The sequence below is a fragment of the Melanaphis sacchari genome, unplaced genomic scaffold, assembly GCF_002803265.2.
Source record: "Melanaphis sacchari strain LSU unplaced genomic scaffold, SCAv2.0 Contig23_pilon_pilon, whole genome shotgun sequence".
Classification (NCBI taxonomy): Eukaryota; Metazoa; Arthropoda; class Insecta; order Hemiptera; family Aphididae; genus Melanaphis; species Melanaphis sacchari.
Window position 1 is genome coordinate 1,463,493 of NW_020271114.1, and position 22,428 is coordinate 1,485,920.

The 22,428-nt window shown below is 25.2% G+C and overlaps 1 protein-coding gene across 2 annotated transcripts in view; it reads left to right on the top strand.

The window, feature by feature from the left end:
• Positions 1-22,428, top strand: part of LOC112594668 — a 36,085-nt gene that overhangs the window by 12,134 nt on the left and 1,523 nt on the right. Inside the window, exons 2-5 of one of the 2 annotated variants that reach the window (XM_025339584.1) lie at positions 1,118-1,321; positions 12,650-12,760; positions 13,261-13,401; positions 21,775-21,925. In XM_025339584.1, the coding sequence (XP_025195369.1) occupies positions 1,190-1,321; positions 12,650-12,760; positions 13,261-13,401; positions 21,775-21,925 (535 nt within the window). In that variant the 5' untranslated portion in view covers positions 1,118-1,189. The remainder of the gene's footprint in view (positions 1-1,117; positions 1,322-12,649; positions 12,761-13,260; positions 13,402-21,774; positions 21,926-22,428) is intronic. The other variant, XM_025339585.1, reaches the window with a different exon arrangement.

The following is a 22,428-nucleotide window of genomic DNA, read 5'->3' on the forward strand; positions in this document are numbered from 1 at the left end:
AAGTAGGACAAGTATAGTAATACGATTATTGTTAGTGGCTAATTTTTAAAATGTATTCAATAGACACAGTTATCGTTTTTAAAATTTTAAGAAGGAATCCACAAATTAAAAACAAAATTAAGTTTAATTATTATTTTACAATCGAGAAATTATAACAATCGTATGTTCTATGAGAGGAAGAAAAAGAGACATAATTATAGATAACTTTATCACATATTAAATACAATACTTCTTTTTCAAAATCAATTTAAACTAAAAATAAAAAAATTTAAAAAAATGTGTATTTTATATTTTATTATATAATGAACTAATAAGTACATACCTATAATTTAAAATTAAAGACTAATTTAAATAAAACGTAAACCTGAGGCTTTGTCATATGAACAACTGGACCGATATTTATAGAAATATTTTTACATAAGTATCTATTTACTTTGAGCTACAGTTACCTATCAAAACTTTGGATTCTATACATTTTTAGTTTATTTAAAATATTCAGAAAATATTTATTTTATATTTAATTTTATAATTTATTTATTTAGTTGTTATTTTTTTTATTTTTTTTTTTTACGAAACAAAGACAAATTTGTAAAATTATAATGACTAAACATTTTTTTTTCCTTAAATACATTTAATATTTAAACCACAAACCATCATTAAAAGTTACAAACTTACAAACTATGCATTATTTTAAAAATATAAGCATTCCCTTTTTGTAATTTGATATGATTTTCATCAAAATAACTAAAAATGTGAAAGTTTAAACATTCACACACAAAATAAGAACACTCGTCACTACATTTCGTTAAAAAAATAAATAGTTTAAAGTGGCCATAACGTAAATGGTAAATATTATTCACGTCAGATACGACATTTGCCATAAATTCGCTAAGTATTTAACATGTTCACTCGGTCGATAAGCATCGCAGAAAAACATTTTACTAGTAAACGGTAAATTATCAGTTGATGCCTAATGCCGATCCGAATCAAAGAAAATATACTACAGATCTCATCACATATATTATATTTACAGAATGAATTTATACTACATACATTTTTATATGCCGATGTAGCTATCTACTAAACTACATATTGTGTAATTAAATTTATTTTTCAGAGACCAGATAACGGAAAAGACCGTCGGATGTCTGTGGAACGGTCGTAAAGCAACGTCTGTGATTTTGTCGTGATGAGCGTGCGGGCGCTATTGCGCGCCATACTTTTGGCTATCTTGGTCACCGCGACATGTCAAACAGACGAAACAACGAACGATTATTCCACTGTTGATTCTACAGAGCAACCAGAATCGACTGAAGAAGAGGTAAGATCCAATAAAAATATATAATAATATATCGAAATAGTTATTATAAATCGAAAACTAAATGAAAACATTTAAAATTAAATACAATAATATGCATTAAAATGGTACAATGTATCTTTTAAAAACCATATAAATAACTATGATAACTTTAGTCACTACTCACTAATTATAATCATAATTAGGGAACGGATTTTATTGTAAATACATATTTTTATCATATTTTTATTGGAATGAGATATTTTAAATCTGATAAAAAATGTGTACAATTTAGATCATTCTAATTAAAATAAACCCATATTAATTTTACATATTTTTACAAATTATAGCATAAATACATATTTTGTACATATTTAATTAGTGATTTTTGATTTTTTCATTAATTTTTGAAGATCATAAACATTATTTGCTTCATCTAGATTAACAAGATTAATAATTTTTGACGACCACCAAATATACATTGTCTAAATGGCATATCAATATAAAATCGGCCGTAGCTATTGAAAAAGCAAATTTACTGATGAAAAACATCAATTTAAAAAACAACTTGATATACATTTCTGCAAATTTTTGTTTTTTGATTCAGACAATTAAACAATTAGAAATTAAAAACATGTCTTTGATAAAAAAAATATTAGTATTATAGAAAAATCTGCAAATAAATTAGAAAAAACTCAAGGACACCTGCGAGAAATAGTCAAAAACAAATTTGCCAATATAATTGAAAAAAATTCTGAATTTCAAACTATTAAAATCATCACAAATATTTTAATTGGTAAAATTTAACAAGGATCTCTGGACATTGAATTCCCTCTTTCTGATATATTAAACATGAATTATACCACTATCACATATCTTTTGACGTAGAACGGTCTATTAGTTAATACAAGAATGTTCTCCAACCAAACTGTCGCAATCTTTCATTTGCAAACCTTCAACAATATGCTGTTTTTCATTGCTTTGTTCTGGAATAATACTCATAGTTTTATACACCTACATTATTTATATTACTTTATTTATATAATATTAATTTTTTTTTATTTTTTTTTTTTTTTTGTAATTTTCAATACTAATACATTTTTAATTTTTTTTTTTTTACATATTTATTTACAGATTTTGATTGTTTTATTACAATAAAGTCCGTTGCCTAATCATAATTATACACTTAATCAAGTTACAAATATTAATACAGATTATTACCATAAAATAAAATGGACATTTATAAATATAATTGTTTATATGTATTAAAATATAATATATAAATTTGAAAAAACCTATATATTCATTGTTCTAATTAGAATCTAAAATTACTGTTAAGTTTAATAATTATATAATACTCATAAAAGTATTTTAGCAGTTTTATTAGTAAATTAACTTACACAAATGTCGTTATTACTAACAATTATGTAGTGATTTTTTATTTAGGTTTTCATCACTTTAAAAGTTTAAAAGATAAAAATATCACCAACATCACTGAAAATATAGTGTCATAATAAAATCTACAATAAATTTAAATTATAAAAAGGTGAGCAAGATGAAACCACATAGCCTTTAAGACTACAAAAATACGTTTATGGATATTTCTATCAAAGTAATTTATTTCACTATTAGAATTACGATAAGATTATTTAATTTAATCCATAACATAACATTTATTAAACTATTAGAAATAAATAGTATTTAATTATTATAATAACATATATTTATATCGTATTCAATAATCTTTATTAAATTTAAGTCAATACCAACTTATTTTAAAACAGTATTATGGTAAAAACTATTAATAGAATTTATCTTAAAATTAATCTATATATTTTGAAAATTTCTAAACGTATAATTAAATTTATAATATACATAAAAGTTTTAAACCCTCAGGAATAATAGATTTGAGTTATAATTTATAACAAAATAATTAACACATCGTAATCTATTGTTTAAATATGTAACTTCGTCCAAATATGAACTTCAGAGATCTATAAAAAATAAGTGTTTATATATTTTTTAGATTTGTTAGTTTCAGTATAAACTACTTATGAAGAATCTTGTACAAACATTTTTATTGACAATAATAGAAAAAAAATTTAATTTAAAAAATTGCTCCAAAAAAGTCAAAATATTATGAAAATTATACCATGTATATATAAATATATACATTTTAAGTTGCTTAAGTTAATCAATTTTGTATAAAACTGATTTAGCGTAAAAATTCTTATTTTTCTAGTTTTTTTTTTTTTTTTATTTGGATTATTAAGAAAAGTATTGAAAATATTTGACCCCCAAAAAACCAATTAGATTAAATTTTTTACCAGCTACCAAAATAGGAAATTGAAGAACTTTTACTGCTCCAAAAGGTAAATGATAACAGATACAAAATAAAAAACACCATTCAAAATTAATACTACCATCTAAAATGGATTCATACTGATTACTGATACTTCATAACATATAGTATTATACAATTTGCCCTAATATATTGCAGTATTATCACATAAATATTATACCACAAATAAAAAATGTATAATGATGAACATTGATATGTAATACTTATCATATTAGGTACTGTTAACATTTAAAATTCTTGTGAATTATATGTTAATTGTTAGTTAAGCTATATATTTAAAAAAAAAAAGAAACCTAAGAATTTGAATATACATCATATATTGTAACGCAGTTATTAAATGGAACTTAGTTAAATATGATCAATTAAGTAGTTAGTATAATTACTTATTAATAATTATCATTGGCTATTAGTTAAGTATAATTTAGAAATTTACATACAATGTTGTTATTTTTATCATTATTACATCATAAGATATCTAAATATAAAAACCAAAATAATTGTCTATTATTTAAGTTATATCGAATTTATTTATTTTATTGACCGAACTGTTTTTTAGAATATAATATAACTGTATATACTTACTACAAATACAATATCCTGATAATAAAATATATAAATTGAATTTCAACATTATTGTGTGATGGCAACGACTCAGCGGGTGACTGACGTGCAATTATAATGGAAAATTATTTTATTTTTCACTTAAAATATTTTTTAATTTTTTTTTATACATTATTGAAATATTTGTACTTCTTATAAATAAAAAAAAAAATTAAATATCAATATAAACGATAACATCGTAATTGAAACAAAATATTATGTTGACAAATACATAAAAAGTAACATTAAGATTAACATTTTCCAGAAAGTTTTAGGCATGCTTAGACTATTCATTTTATTTTTATTAGACAAGATCACGTATTTTAATACGTAAAAAAAAAGATAAACTAGTTGAAATATATTTGTAAGAACGTATCACGACTCACTAGTGTCATTGAGGAAATTGAATGGCAAATGGGTCAAAAATATAAAAATGAACAATGCAAAAAAAACAACTGTGATAAGTAGTAACAAATAACAACCGATCGAAATCCTTTAATTTTTTTAATTATTAATGAATTATTTATTTTTTTTTAGAAGCAACTCGTAACTATGTTTTATTCATCAAATAAGGAATTTTAAATTGTTGTATGCAGTTAAATATACAGTAGTGCGATTAAAATATTTTTATCATACTGACTCAAATCGTTAAATTTCACAAAATTGATAATATTATTGTTCTAAATATTATTTTAACTAAAAACTTGCTTAATTACAATTTAAATAATCGATTATTTTACCTAAATACTTATTATCATTTTTATTAATGCTCAATTATTGTAAAGTGACTATATGGGACTCAGTACTCGTATGATGTAGAATGTTCGATACCTTTATATGTTCCATCATATTCTAAACCCTACTTTTTAATTAAATAAAACAAATGCATACACGTTATTTTCAATAATTTTATCTTAGAAAATGACTTAAATCATTATTCGTAGGTATATACTCTACATGATATAGTGTTTTCATTTGCTATGATATAATTAGCCTTATGAGTGACAAATAACTAATAAGTTAAGCGGAACATTATTGTTAGTTTTGCCAAGTACATTTAATGGATAATATGCTGTTATGAGACAATTTACTCTTCTTGTACGAAACATAACGCCCACTTTGAAAATACGTTCACAAACAATGAATCGATAAAAATTGTCAATTTAAAGAGTAGGTACAACAAAAATGTTAATACGCCCAATCTATTTAACCGATCAATGCACGCACATACACGTCCGCCTGCTTGCCTTTCGTTTAATTCTCTTTTAACGTGGACATAACTGGGTCACTTGCGGTTTGAATACATTGAACAAAACAGCGATTGTGATTTTACAATCCTTTTGCTCACACATATGTATATTCTCGTATGACCATAAACTTAAATTATTTATCGTGGACGGCAAAGAACTATGCGTATACACATTATTATAAACACAATAATATCGATCGTGGGCGTGAGTCCCTATTTATATATTGCGAATTGCAATTTCGCTTTTTTTTCTTTCGGCCAGGACTAGCGCGTGTGTTCACGTGCAACGCTTATAATAATAATATAAAAATATTTAACTCCTTCACGCCGTCCACTTCAACAAACTCGTATTTCCGGCCCCTGACCCCGCTTCCGTTTCTGTTTGATCACTGTGTATCAACTTTATTTCTAAATTCGATTTGGCCGATCGCCTGAGTTAATGGTGCAAAATGAATATATTGATGTAGTTGATCCACTACGCGTTTTCGTGTAAACACTTCATAATAAAACATTAATACCAAACAATACGCGACGCGTACGCGCACATTTATTACATAATGTGCTCGATAATAATCCCGGAACAAATGCAATTGATCTGCATCGAATAGCTGATAGGTAATCTGTACACAGTCGTGTACTCGTGTGCAATGTCCCATGACACACACGGTCGCCACTGTCATGGCGTATATTATCCACAGTGGCCGGTGCGACATTCCCCTGGAGCAACGGGTTTTGCACCGCCACCGTGACGATGCCCCTGATAAGGCTGCGGAACTTATTTATTTGTATATATGCATACTTGGGTGTATGTGTGTGATGATGACGATGATGACAAATGTCATTAGGGCTGCAAGTTACCGTTTCCAAAACGATTTAGATTTTTTTTTAAGTTTACGGCCTTGGTGAGCTGACAAACAATTTCAAAGTCACAAATGGTCATATGTTTTGATGATTTGACACCGATAATAACTTAATTACCTTATTAAGTTATGACTAATTCAAACCCTAAATCAAAATGATTAATTATTACTCAGTGTAGCTGTGTACTCCCATCACCAATAAAACTAGAAATACTTTTAAATTTGATGTTTGTTAAACTATTTTTATGTTTATTTTTGCTTTGTACGTACTAAAATACATATTTATATTTTATTTTATAATAAACACATATCATGATCAATATTTCAAACAAAAATATCATGAATCTTTTGTATTCTAATTTAAAATGAAAATTGATTTATAAATGCAACAATATTTACATAATAAGCTGTTGGAAGTATTCCAATATCAAGTATCTATTTTATTTTATATTGCTAATACAGATTTCTAGTATTGTATTTCAATCCGATAACTTAGAAATAGTTAGAAATTATGAACATCTACTATGTATATTTCAACATCATATAATACATAATTATAATCATATTGAAATGAAAATAAATCCACTAGTATATGAACTGCTAAAGAGAAATCCTATATATATATATATAAATTAAATTATAAATATTATACGAATCAGAACATACGACAAAAGAAATTATGAATTTCATAATCCTATTTTCTGGCATTTTGAACAATACATTACTTACATAGGTTAGGTACATACTTTTTAACGAATTTAACTAAGAGGAATTCAATTGCTAATAATATAAATTATATAAGCTCATTTTTACTCAAAATTAAGTGCTAAAGACTAAACTATTTTATTATATTTTAACTAACAAATACAAAATATTATAAATAATTTACAAGTAATAATATTGTATTGATTATAGCATTGTCAAAATAAATAATTGTATTATGACTTATTAGTTATTATTTTATTAAGTTAACTCTTATTTATTTGACCAACCCTATCGAGGTCTTACTATTCACAGTATAATATTTCGTTTATATCTACTTTTACTTTGTAATATATAACACCAACTATAACTAAGTTTTATAAAAGATAATAGTGTACACTATTGTTCACTGATGTATTAGATTTTGTAAGGCATATATATATATATGCAGTTTATCTACAGTATACCTTCATGAGAATGACTGCCTATTATATTGACACATTTAGTCATGTTCTAAATAATTTTAGTTTAGAGAACTTTGATTTACTAAATTCAACTGTACACGAATTTTTAAACAAATCGAGAGTACTTTTACTATTGTTGTCCATGTTGGTTCGAACTTATTTTATTATATTGATTCTAAAAATCTAATTACCTACTATAATAAATAAACTAAATTTTTATTTTAAATCATAAATAACTATAGTTTAACATCTGAATTGACATTTTAGTTAAACAAATTAATAGCAATGTCATAAAAATAATTATAGTAAGTAATAATAAATAATAAAAAAAGATAACACTGATCATGATCCTGTATTTTAATATTCATCTTTAAATCTATATTTCACATCAACTTTACTCAATAAGTACAACTAAATATTAAAATTAAAAAGTAAACCACTACATTCAAAATCTATAGCATCTATATTTAAAAATCATTGCTTTAAAAGTTGTTTTAAGAATCTAAAATGTGTATATAAATTTATAGTAAGTACTAAGTAGCGTAGGTATATCTTATTTACTTTCATGAAATATATCAAATTTTTAAGTTTGAAATGTTAAATATGGTATTTATAGAACAGTTTACAATAGTACAATATGTAATATAATATACATTTATACTTGTCTTCCGTTTCAAGCGAAATTACGTTAATTTAAAGAATACCTATGTGAAATTACATAAACATTCCGTTACAATTCATAATAACAACCGTAAAATATAAAAACATCTTATTCGATTCTATTTACAGTTTTATTTATTTCATTTAGTTTGGTGTATTTTTTTATATTATTTTTTACTACTTCAAATAGTTTGTATAGTAGCCGCTACATCACCAATAATAGATGCATACAAATATGTATATTTGTATAAATACTTAATATTAAAGAATAACCTACAACAAACGAAACGGCACGCGAGAGATCTCCAATTCCATGAAATCCATTAACCCATGTGTAACGGTCGCGTACGCCTTCAACTAATCAATGCAATTTCTATTTGGTCGAAAACAATGCACGAGGAACAGAAAAATGAAGTGGTGATTTTAAAAAAACAACAAACTAAATTAGCAATTGGTTTCTTCGATTAGATTTTCTGCAGCAAACTACGTCTATCTATATAGTTGCTGCATCGTGCGAAAGCGAAAACTATCTGTTTTAATTACTTAACCGACCTAATTATACGGTCTAGCAATTACAAAGATTCTGGAAAGTTTTCGTACGTGTGGGCTTCTATGAGTAGATACTGGTCAATAACATTCCAACACAAAGAAATCGATTTTTGGGTTTTACGGTGATGTAAAAAATATTGTCTTGTATCTGGGACATTATTTTGAATATTCTTTAATTAAAAGATTTCGATTGGAATTCATAGAAAAGTCAAAAATACTATAATATATTTATATTATAATGGTATGGTGTAGTTCAATATTTTGTGTAGAAAACCCCAAAAAACTAAAAATTTAAAGTAAAACAAACAATTTTAATACACTTGTTATCTTTTTAAATAACACAAAGGCATGGCAAACAATAATTTTAAAGACAATCACATCTGAAATTTTATTTAAATATGGGGTGGTTAGTGGTCCTCTAATTATAAATGTAATATTATGCTCAATCGGTAGTCAATAGTGATTTAAAATATAATTAGTTGTATTAAATTATTACGCATTAATTATATCAATTTATGTTTTAATACCCCACTATTTTTTGCATCTATAGTGGTGTGTGGATCTTTGACATATATTTTTTTTGCCTTTAAAAAATTTTCAATTCGCCATACTACTGATGTAACTATTACCATCAAAATGTTAAATAACTATTATGTTAGGTACTAAAAAAATATAATTTATTAATTTTATTTTTTTAAGATATATATATATTATTATAATTCGTGAATTAATATTGAAAATAATTAAAACTGTCTTTAAATATCAAATACACTAAATATAATGTGATAAAAAAAATCTTATTTTTTTTTTAAACTATACTCTTTACTAGGATGAATGAAAAAACGTAATAGACTCCATCTAACTGGGTCATTAATCTATAATATTTACACTACATAAATACATAAAAAAAACTAATTCTTTTATAATAAATTATAGTCTATATGCCAATATTATATTATATTCATGTACTATTCACATGCACATATAAAATTAAAATAATATGACTGATAATTATTTAATACATATGTATACTTTTATATATTATATATTTTTTATATACTATTATAATAACCTAGTAAATTTATTATTAGTTCCAACATACTATATATTGATTAAAAATAATAATAATAATAAGCCATAGTATAAAAGTTATTACTTATAACTATATACAGTAAATTATAAATATATATATATAATATACAAATATTAAAGAAAATATAATAAAATTCAGAAAGAAGATCCAAATCAGGAAAGAGGCAGTCACAAATTAGTGGTTCTCCTCGAATAATTTCTATATGTTATGTATATTACATATTATATCACTTTAAAAATCAAGTTACAAATCTTTATCATAAGTTTAACTATCAACAAATCAAAATAACATAAAAGTACAATGAGAAATATTGCAAAAAATCATTTAATATTTTGAACGTTTAAGTGAAACTATAAGCTTATTTTTTATTTTTTTTTATTTATTATAAAAATAATACATAGAATTATGCTTAGTATACTTTATAGGCACCCGTTGGTGGAAATTTGATTAAAAATATGCTGAGAAATTTACGCTCCCCCCCCCTATTTATTTACCGAGGTTAATTCTTTCAACCTACTATAATAATAGAACTTGAATAAATGAATTAAATAGCTATTTCAAAAAACATATTATGAAATGTACTTGGTAATATAGACAAATAATCCATTTCCGCTTAAAATCGTTTTACTTATACAATGATATATCGTTGAATTCAAATTTAACACCTGTAATTGTGACCCACTCTACACTCAATGTACAATAGAACCGTACCTACTGCTTTCCTGATTTTGTATCAATATTGCATATCTAAACATAATGATACCAAATACCTATTTTTTATATTTTTGTTTAAATAATTATTTATAAACATAATAATTCATTATTTGTACATAAAAATAAATTCTAAAGCGCGTTAATCTCTTCATTAATTAAAGTAATTAAACTTTGTTGAAAAAAAAAACGTACTGTGAATGGATTAAAATAAATTCTGTCGATTGATTTGATCAATGGAATATGAATTGCAAAACATAGGCGCTGAGATACAGTATTAAATTACCGTTTAGTAGTATTAGTTTTTATGCTGTAGTCGTTTTATAACAATTCAAAATTCTTACACACCTACTGGATTTAAAAAAAAAATTTCACACGATGGCATGATAATTTCACGTGAATTAGAAGTGCTATAGAATCTTATGTCGCTGCAGAGAGAATTGTTGAAAATTCATTTAATGTGATAAATTCCACAAGTTAACGGAATTAGACGAATAAAAAAATAATACTACTCAAATGCAGATACAATATTCAATATACATACGTGATTCTACGTATTAGATAAAAAAGTCTTTTTTACATCAGTGAAGAATAAATTAAGAAATTTGAAGTTCAAAGATAAAATATATTATCAAATCCTCAAATAGCAAAACATACACATACACATTATATATATTTCAAAAATATAATATTAATACGTATTAATGTATTTATCGTAATTTTATTAGTCATCTTGCTAATAATAAAGAAGTTTCAATGGAATTCAAACAAATTCAGGACAAAATGTCATTTTTTCATACATATACCTATAAAACTTTAATCATTATTAACATAATGTCATAATATATTACAGAAACTTAAATAAAAAAATAATAATAATAAATTCATAATAACAACAACCGTCCAATGAATATACGTACGATGATAAAATTACTTTCGTCATTGAGCAATTTAAATATAATGCTGAAAATCAAAATACCTGTCAATCAACCCATCATTAGAAAATTACCATTGACCGAAACTAATTGTGTACCTAATGAAGAAGTTCAAGTGTGTCACAGTGATGTTTTAATACTAATATAAGAATATTGTATACCAATACTACTATTTGTGTAAGAAAATAAAGATAAATCACCATTAAAAAATGGTATTCAAGAAAACGATGTATGCCACGTGACTATTTGTTTATAATCCTATATAATAGTATTATTGTATACAAATAAACACAAATTTGTCAGATCATTACTGAATAGAAATTACTGTATCATATTTCCGGCATGTCCAACAAGTTTCTATGTTCACAGACAATGACACTATACGTTTAGGCTTCAGGTGCCGCCCACATAACTGGGCCATAGCGGTATACTCCAGGGGCAATATTGTTCGCTAGTGTTAAAATGTCGAATGAATAGTCGAATCAGAAAACGGATCTAATAAGGACAGGTGTAATTGAGTATTGGCATTATAATTGGTAGGATTTTTAAGATATTGTCCTAGATTATCAAGAGGTGCGAGTCGAGTGTCCATTTGATTGTAAAGTATTAGGTTCCAAAACCTATCAGTAGCGAAAGTGGTTATATTATAAATACAAAGAACGTATGATGTTTACAGGTATAAAATATTATCATACTTGTCCGTCTTAATTATCTAAATTATATTATAAAATTCGCCAAAAACATAACTGATTATATACTTATAATATTATAATAAATATTAAACAATAATAATTTATTGCTTCTAGAATGATAAAAATGTATTTTTTACGTAGCATAAAATGTAACAAAAAATAAAAAAATGAACATATAAGTATTCGTATCATAGTTTTAACTTTTAAAATGCAAGCACATTCGTAATGTGAAATATAAATAATTAAATCTATATATAAATATACTCTTTTAATAAGTAGTTTTCATCTAATAATTAATTATTTATGTATTAAAAATAAATTATTGCGTCAATATCAAACAAAAATAATAATATGTATGTATATATATATATTATGTTCAATACAATCTGTTAAATTTTTTCATACGAAACTTTTTTGCCCTAATAATAATAATTATAGACTATAATAAGATTATATTAATGTTATATTGTTTTAGCAGGAATCGAATAAATCAGCAACACCTAACCAAGGATTAAAACCAACAAAATACCACTATTATCCACACAATCAACACATATATCTACTGCCCGAGTGTGCAGTTCAACAGGTATATTATTAGATATTTTTGTACTTGAAATGTATATTAAGTTTATGATAAATAACCACAGTTTTTAAGTTAAATTTTGTTATATTTAACATATATTATCTAACTTATAAAAAATGATTTAGTTTAATTAGTTACAATTTTTTTACATTAATTATTTAGATACTAGCAGTATTGTATGCAATCTATTGGAATCAAATGTCTGTTTACTGTCTAAATTATTTTAGTTGCTACCTACTGCATCAAATAGTTATTTAATTTTTAAAATCAAATATTAAAAATCAATTTTTCTATTCCCGCAATTATTTAAAAATGTATATTAATGCAAACATGTAATAACTATAACCTACTAACTACTTATATTTGCAACGTTCTAATTTTAATTTAAGAGTAAAAAGGCTAATTTAAGTACTAATTTTAACAAAAAAAATATAATATTAAGTATATTATATTATATTAGTGTTGTAAAAATCAAGTTTTCAAGTAATACGTTTTTTTTACAGGTGTGTAATGCCGTATATGTAAGACTCAATTACACGCAACCACTATGCGCCTGTCCATCCAGGTACAAAGAGCCGTGCTCTGCATCTTTAAACGCTGACGACCTACACACTACAGAACTGTCCACGGACACAACCGGCAAAGTGAGTAAAAATAGATTGTATTTTATTGGGATTATATACACCTAAAATTTACCAACATATAATTACCTATAAAACAATTTTTTAAACTTATAAAAGTAATGTTATAAAATATTATATATATAGGTTTACAAAAAGAACAAAAGCTAAGCTAAATCCTAAATGTACCTTAAATGTTATAAACATGCATTAAGTTCTCTTACATTCGTGGTTTTATTATACAGACTTATTTTAAAATACACATTATATTATGAGCGTCCTACCACATTAGCCCCGTCTTGAACTTATTTTTTTAATCTACTATTAAAGTATTGATCTATATTCTATAATAATATGCCTAACTACTTATTTATTTATAATAATAATAATTTATTATATATTGTTTTAATACAACATTAATAATCATATAGTTAAAATAGAAATGAACAAATCAAAACACACGTTCTCAAAATCCTATAGTTGTGCTTGAATATTTTTAAAACATGTATTTTATGTACATAAATTTATAAATTCTAAAATACATATAGATATAATATTAATTGTATGTATCTGAATAAATTATTTGTGTTATAAAATATATATATACATGTACGACCTAGAAAAATACTATATTTCAATACGACTTATAAAATATGCACATCAGTGAAGAGGCACAAGGCACGAAAATTAATTATATATATGATGAGAAAAAAAATAAATAAAATAAAAGAATACTTCGCATTTCTATTTTGAGCCTATAGTTTACTATACTACCATAACGTGTATCATGTCAATAATTATATTATATAGGCATTAAATAGTAAAAAAATGGTTATGACTTTATAGTCTTTCAATTACCTGTAATACGTTGGCAGGCATATCAAAAATTTTTCTGAATCTTGACCAACTTATCATTTATATATTTTGAATGTAATATAAAAAAAAAAAACAAAGAAGTAAATATTATTAAATAATTTGTTCAATTTTCAAATAAGATGAGCGGCAACAAAACAAAACTAAATATTTAATTTTTTTAGGGTACACATATTATGCGCAATGAATAACAATATGTATATATTGTAAATGTGTCTTGTGTCTAGATAGTGCCTACTGTATAGTCAAACTGTCAAGATAAAACAAGTTAAAGATATATATTTTTTTTAAGTATTCGCACAATAGAATTACAGTACTTTTCGAAAAAATCATGTTTGTTTCTACATACTTACGAAAAAAAAAAAATTCAATATTCACATTTCACATAGGTAATACATGGCATGTGCATAGTAAAAAAATTATATTATACCTACTCATAAAGTGTTCATTTAAAACAATCTTAATAACTTAAATATAGGTGCTTTTTGATATAATATATCATGCTTGTTATTATAATATATAACAAGCATTTTTATTTTGAATTTAGTATCATTTATATGATATAATAATAGCCAAAATTTAACGCTTAAATTACATTTTGTAAAAATACAAAAAAAAATTGAATATTTTGGTTCATTTTTTTTTTTTTTTTTAAGACCTATTAAAATAAATATGAAATACGCAAAATCCCTGCAATACTGACAACACTTTATAATTAAAACTGATTAATTTTTCATTTATTTATTTGATATTTAAATCTTTTAAAATATTTATATATTTATTTACTGTAGATTAATATGTAGTATATAATTTATATTAAACTAGGTTAGGCAATAAAAAATTTACAAATAATATATGATTAATGTACGTAAATTTATAATTTCGACACAAATTTGTTTTATTAAATAACATTAGAGTATGTTATTTTGGCTCATATCTTTATAGATAAATATCTACCTTTTATCTATACATCTAAACCATATTTGTGTTAATAATGTTTCCTATGTTGAAAAATAATAACTATACCAAAAAATAAATAAATAGAAAATAGAAACTCTTTGTTTTATGCTCACAGCGATAAACTATTTAATAAAATACATTTATTTATTATTAAAATACACTTTAAAAAACAGCATTAAAAATAGTTCCGCGTAATAAACGGCGATATACGCGCACGCGTACATCCGCGGTTGCTTTACCATACGTACACGGTACACGCATTAGGTATGGTGCAAAAAATGTCATGAAATCGTGCAATTTCGGTCTCGTGCAGATAGTGAGGTAAAAAAAAAAAAAATACGCAAAAAAAAAAAAGCCCGCGAGAGTACCGTTTTTTTCCATCGCGCCAGGCTACGACCCACTTATTCCACACACTACCTCCACCCCCGCGACCATTTGAATTGCTAATACTCGGGTGCGACCACATGTGATGCAAACGTTTCCCTGAATACAGACCATTTTTTATCGTAGTCGGCCGAACCTAAACGCGGGCCGAGTAGTGCCTCCTAACCTCAACCCGGTATAATATTATTATATTTATACTATTATTTAGTCCACTGTATTATACGTATTATAGTCTTTCAGTGGCGATCGAAGGAGTAGTAGACCACTCTAGATACGCGCTATATATATATATATAAAAACACATATAATAATACACGCAAACGCTCGTTGCCGCCGCACGGGTCGTCACGAATAGTCGTGTACGCGTTATTATTATTATTATTATTATTTATTTATATATTTATTATTATTATTACTATATGTATACATAGGTACATTAAACGTTGTATACTCACACGCCAACGTTATTCAAGACCATAAATCTTGTTATATTGCCGCCAAAAAGGTGAAAATGGTATAACATCCGCAACGGTGGCGTCGCCACTGCCTCGACCCAGACACGTTGGTCGCTATTAACACGACCATTCGACTAGAACTTTTACTCACCCGCAACAAACGGTTATACGCTTAAGTACACGAAATTCCTTTTGTTCTTATAGTTCTACGAAAACATACATCTATGCACAAGCATAATACACCATGCTATATTTTTGTATTTGATTCTAATCTAGCCATGAAAAACTATTGAGAAAACATAAATACGCCATTGTAAACATTTCATTATACTACTAAAAATCAACACAAATTACTTATTTAATTTTTGTCTTTTTTATGACATCTGTCTGTTTTTAGATGTAATTATTATTAGTTGTATATTTAACCGTTGTAGTTATAATTTACTAATCTATACATATAAATGTTTACAATGTCTAATGTCTATAACGTAGATCATATAGTAAATTATGGTGATCATATTCGTAAAAAAAAGAAAGTTTTTTGGGTCAATTTTCAAAAAAAGAACTTTAAATATTTATTTAGTGATTTTTATATTTTTAATTTTACTTTGAAAGTAATGTTTTCCTATCATATATGATAAAGACTCTTTGTGAGGAATGAGGATTAATAATAGTCACTTTGAGCGATTGATCCGTCATCACTCGACACTTATTATACAAACACTGATGCTTATAAATTACAATTATTAACTTTAGTTTTAATAATAGCTCAATGCTAACTGAAAAATAATTTTTTCATGTACGGGTTTTTGTTTTATACCTCATACCTTGGTGCTCATACCTTGCGTCCGATTTAAAGTTTAACAGGATAAGAGGATATACGAGTATAATACTTTAAAAAAGAACAATCCCATTTTACTTTTTAGATAAATCGTATGCATAACAGGTACACTTATAATAAATCTTAAATCAACTATCATTAACTTATAACTTGTATGAATAAATAAAAATTCATTAAGTTATGGAATAATAATTATAGCCACTATAGGTAGTCGTTATAAAGTTTGAAATAAATAAAAAGAAAAAGAAAACAGTTATAGTCATAAGTATTGCCTACAGTATAATAAGAATAATAATAATAACCAAAGTATTTTATACATAATATAAATATATAAAAATGCAGTTTTATTAATTCATTTTTAATGAAATTATGTATCTAGGTATCTAAAAATCTCAAAATTTGTTAACACTATGATGTCAATTATTATATATTTATACAAATAACTGTAAATTAGATAAACAATTAATCTTCTTATAATTCAAGCATAATTCATTTTTTAATAATAAATCATTATTTGTCAATTACCTTTTTAATTAATCGTATGCTATTATTAAACCAACAATGTAATGTTTATAAAATCTGTTACTATAATTCAAATATTTATTAAGTTTCATTAAATGTAATTTAAATTGTTTTAAATCTATTCAATTTTGAATGTTTTAATCTTATATTTAAAAAAAATAGATACAATAAATTTATATTTAAAAATAATTTTCAATGAGATACTATATTTGCATATTATCTTTTAATAATATTTGAGTATATATAAAATAGAGAAAATATATCCACAATAGACACATCATATTATACACTATGGTTTTTAACAATAATACCTTGTTTTTGCTACTCATTCGATGTGTAATATAATTATAATTTAAACTTATACAGTATAAACAAATTCGCCTACCTATTTAAATATAAAATATTACAATAAAGAGATAATTTAAATTCAAACAATCTGATAACGATCGTGGTTTGATTTTATCTTTGCATAGTAAATAACTTATCATTATACACCGTTAATTTAATAACGTCATCTTAAATACATTATAAATATTATAAACTTACATTCAACTAAAAAATTAATGTAACTTGATAAAAAATACAATTTAACCAACCGTATTAGAGAAGTTAAAGAGAACATAAATAACAAAAAGCAAAAAGTTAGCAAGATGTTAAGATGAATAAAAAAAATAAACAAATTTATACTTTTAACACTGCAAATATTCATAGATATTGAGAATAAGTTTGAAAGATTTAAAATCGTTGAATTCTAATTCACTATTAGTATTGATTATTAACGTTAAATATAATCAATGCTAATATTAATAAAAAATAATCCTACATTAAACACTTCAATATGAAACAGTATATAGGTATAAAGAATTTTCTGCTATTATCATAATTTTTTAATCCAATAATTAGGTTTTAAGTTTTAAAGATTTATACGTTTACTTGTATATTCATCTATTTGATTGATAATAAGTAATAACAATTGATAAAAGTATTTAAATTTCCTGAACAAATAAGAATAAGCATTAGTGGCTTGGTGTGGCGCGTTGTCTGCTATCAGTCGCGGAATGCGACTGAGAGTAAGTAACGGCCATAGCTACTAGTTCCCGGATGGGTGACCACTCGGGATCATAGTGGTTAAAAACCTTGCCACACATACACGTGTTTGCTATCAACCGTAACAATCGTAAAAATACAACCTACCGTACCAACCTTACCCCTTACCATAATTCATAACCCCTACAAACAGCTAATGGCCCTAGTTGCCGGGCTTAAGTTCAATAAAAAAAAAAAAAAAAAAAAAAAGAATAAGCATATTATTAAACTTATTCAGACTTAAAATTATATGTCAGTTTTGAGATTTTATAAATGACAAATTCCTTAAAACTAAATAGTTAGAGTTAAACCAATATAAAATTTTATGTAGAATGTACCTCTAACTAAAAATAATTTATTCATTGATGAGAGAATCGTGACAAATTTAATTTAAAAATCGAACATGAAATAATCGTTTACCATGATTGTGGCAATTTAAATAATATTTCATAACTAGGCTCGACAATATAATTCACGTTCCTAATTCAAAATAGAAAAAATATATCATTATTGTATTATACCTATGATAAACAAGCTATACAAAACTTTGTTTTTCCATATTTATTTTATATTTAAAGAAAAAAAATCAATACATGTTATAGTAATATCATATATTGAGAATTATGTATGCTATATAACAGAAATGATTTGGATAATCTCTATAATAACATCAAAAATACACTCGTGTATATTATATCTTATTTTCTGATAGTTAAGTTCATTCATACATGACGAATTACAATAGAATTTTTGTTTTTTTCTTTAAATTATCAATGCGGATTACTTTGTTGGTTCGTTAAAAACAAAAACATATACCTAGCAGTTATTTAAAATATGTAGTCTAAATTAAAATATAATCTCAAAAACCAAAATAAGTTGGAGTAATTGAAGTTAAATAAAGAGCCACAAAACATTTAACGCAGAAAAATCACTTCAATTTTGGCGTAAACATAAACATGGACATTCCAGATTTTTGGTATGTTTCTTAATTTTTAGTCAAGAATAAATACAACTCTATGAAAACTAAAAATAAACGTCTAAAACTATGCTAAAAATTTTATACATTGGCAACCAAATATTATTAAACATCTAAACCTATAGGTAATTATTTATACCATTATATGGTTAAAGTCATGTTTATGCAAGGACGTGTAAAACATTTACACTGAGCCCACTCGAAAGTAGGGCTCACCGACAACAGACAAACAAAATTAGTTGTATTTGTAACTACATTTTTTTACTCAGAAATCCTCAGTTTCGACAATATTATTGACAAGTTTTTAAAACAGAAAGAGAAAAAATATCTATTAATACTTCAATATAATTCGAATTAAAAAATATTGTTTTATAAAAATATATTAAAATCAAAAATATAGATTGTTTTAAAAAATAAATATTTATTCTTTTTAGTTACTGTAATTAAAATATAAATATTGCATTATCAAACTTAGACAGTGGCATGTCCAGAAGGCATACAGGAGCCATGCCTCCCCCCCCCTCATTGGCCGTATTTGCTATTTTTTTTTAAAGATTTATATTCTACATTTGTATATATCAGGGATGTGCAATTGGCTGAACGTAGGTATTTAATAATGTATATAATATAGTATTCTTGTATATTAAATAATAATATTTTAATCAATACAATTTTATTCAATGATTTAGGAACCCAACACTTTAAATTGCAATGATCTCATGAATTGATAAATCGGAGCCAGCACATGGTTTTTAAAGATAAAATTCTTAATATATATTATCTATAAATAATGCATCAGTGAGCCTCATATAAATAGTTATTAAATTACCTACCTATGTTCAATGTTGTAAATTCTGAACATAGCGTTAATATATTGATTTTACAATGTGTGTGTTGCTTTTTTTTGTCTTTCATCACTTTTCATTGTTTGGAGCAGAAAAAATGCTTGCACTTTTTAGTTGGTAATTTAGGGTCAAAAATAAAAAAATTCTCAGTATGTAATTGGGAAAAATTATTATATACAAACTAAAATTTTTACGCAAAATCTCTTTTTGACAAAATCAAATTTTTTATTTTATACGTAAAAAATAATAATTTAATGACCGCGTTCTCGCATTCATTTCATAGTTAAAATTACTCAACAGTGTACTGTGTACCTACATATTATTTTAAAATGGATATAGAATAGTTTATACACGGTGTGCCTAATAATACTGTGAAGTATACTCGTGCAATAAGTAATAACACAATATAGTATTATAGTATACACTCAAGTGATAGTTGGGTAGGTACCAATATTTTGAGTACAGCTTTTCAAATTATAAACTATAATATGCTTTTTTGACTAAAAATGATTACCTACAAGATTCTCATCTAGGCTAAGGGTCTTCGACTCTCGGTCTGTATTGTTTTTACTTAGCCACAAACACATATTAAACAACCCTTTAATATATACCTTTATTTTTATTACGAATACTACCCACTTCTTGTTTCTATTAATCAATTATCCATGTATTCACATAAATACAGGTATATTATAATTATTATGTAGTATCTGACAATAAAACCAGTTGCACTGTTGCTGTTAATAAAAATATTATATATGTGACTGGTGGTGAATCTTAATCTCTTACCTTGAGATGACTCCGTTGATTGTCCGAAAACGGTTTTATTCAAACCGGAACTCAAAAGTGATAAGACTCGTAGTTTCGCCGTATTATTGTTATAGCACTGTAATTCATTTATAGTACATGCACACTCGCAAATTTAAAATCGTTTTGAAATTTGAATCAGACGGTCCGGACGAAGTAAAAAACGTTTTCACAAAATTGAGTACCTAGTGACTGGAATAAAATATAACAGATACCCGCTCCCAAGTGACATATATAACACGTTGACCGACAGCGAGGTTACCACGGTCGCGCGTCTTTGACGAATTCCCCACGAATACCCTGAAAGATGATGCCAAAATAAAAATAAAAATGTATAAGGTAATAGGCAGTACGTTTTCACTGCTTTCAGTTTTTTATAAATATATATATATATTATAAATAAGGGTATATTGATTTTATTTTTCCCTCATTCTATAAAGTTGTTTGTGCCTGTAAGAGTGCGGGACGATATACTACTTACACATAAATACATAATTATTATCACCAAAAATTATTATAATCAAACATGAATTATGACAATATTAATTATTAACAATGTTAATAAATATTGAATTATAATACAGAACAATAAAATATATTACCTAACTAAATATTGTTTTTTTTTTTTTTTATACGTGCACCGTATAGATCCTCACATTGGTCAAGACGTGCGAACCAGTGGCCGAAATGAGGACGTGCCGTTCACCGAGGGACTGGTCGTTATTGGCTCTACAAAACGTCCGCACCGGCAAGTCGCATTACCTGGTCATCTGCAGATGTCCTCACACCAGTCTACTGGGTAAGATATACGACAAAATGAATAGATATTCACTAACGTGATTTATTTAAATCATTCACAGCCGTGTTCACCACACTTTTTTTTTGAATAATACATTTATTCAAATTCTGATTTTTAGAAATTATAAGTACTTACCATACTTATGGATCATATTTTATACATACTTAGATTTATTATCCAATTTTTAAGAAATATCATGTAACGGTACTAACTTTTTTTTTCAAATAAGATTCACTCTATTTATGAGGCCTATGATGATTTGAAAATAATAGTACATCGATGCCAGGTGGTACCTAATTAATCAACATTTTAGAATTTTTAAAAATTGTTGAATATAATAAATATTAGATTCAATAGGTATCACATTTTTAAGAATTATCTATTATCCTTAGTACCTACATATATACTTTAAAAACTATTAGCAATTATACGTTAAAATTTTGATTTAAATACATAAAGATTTTATAAGAAAAAAATCATTCAATTATTTATAATTTATAGTA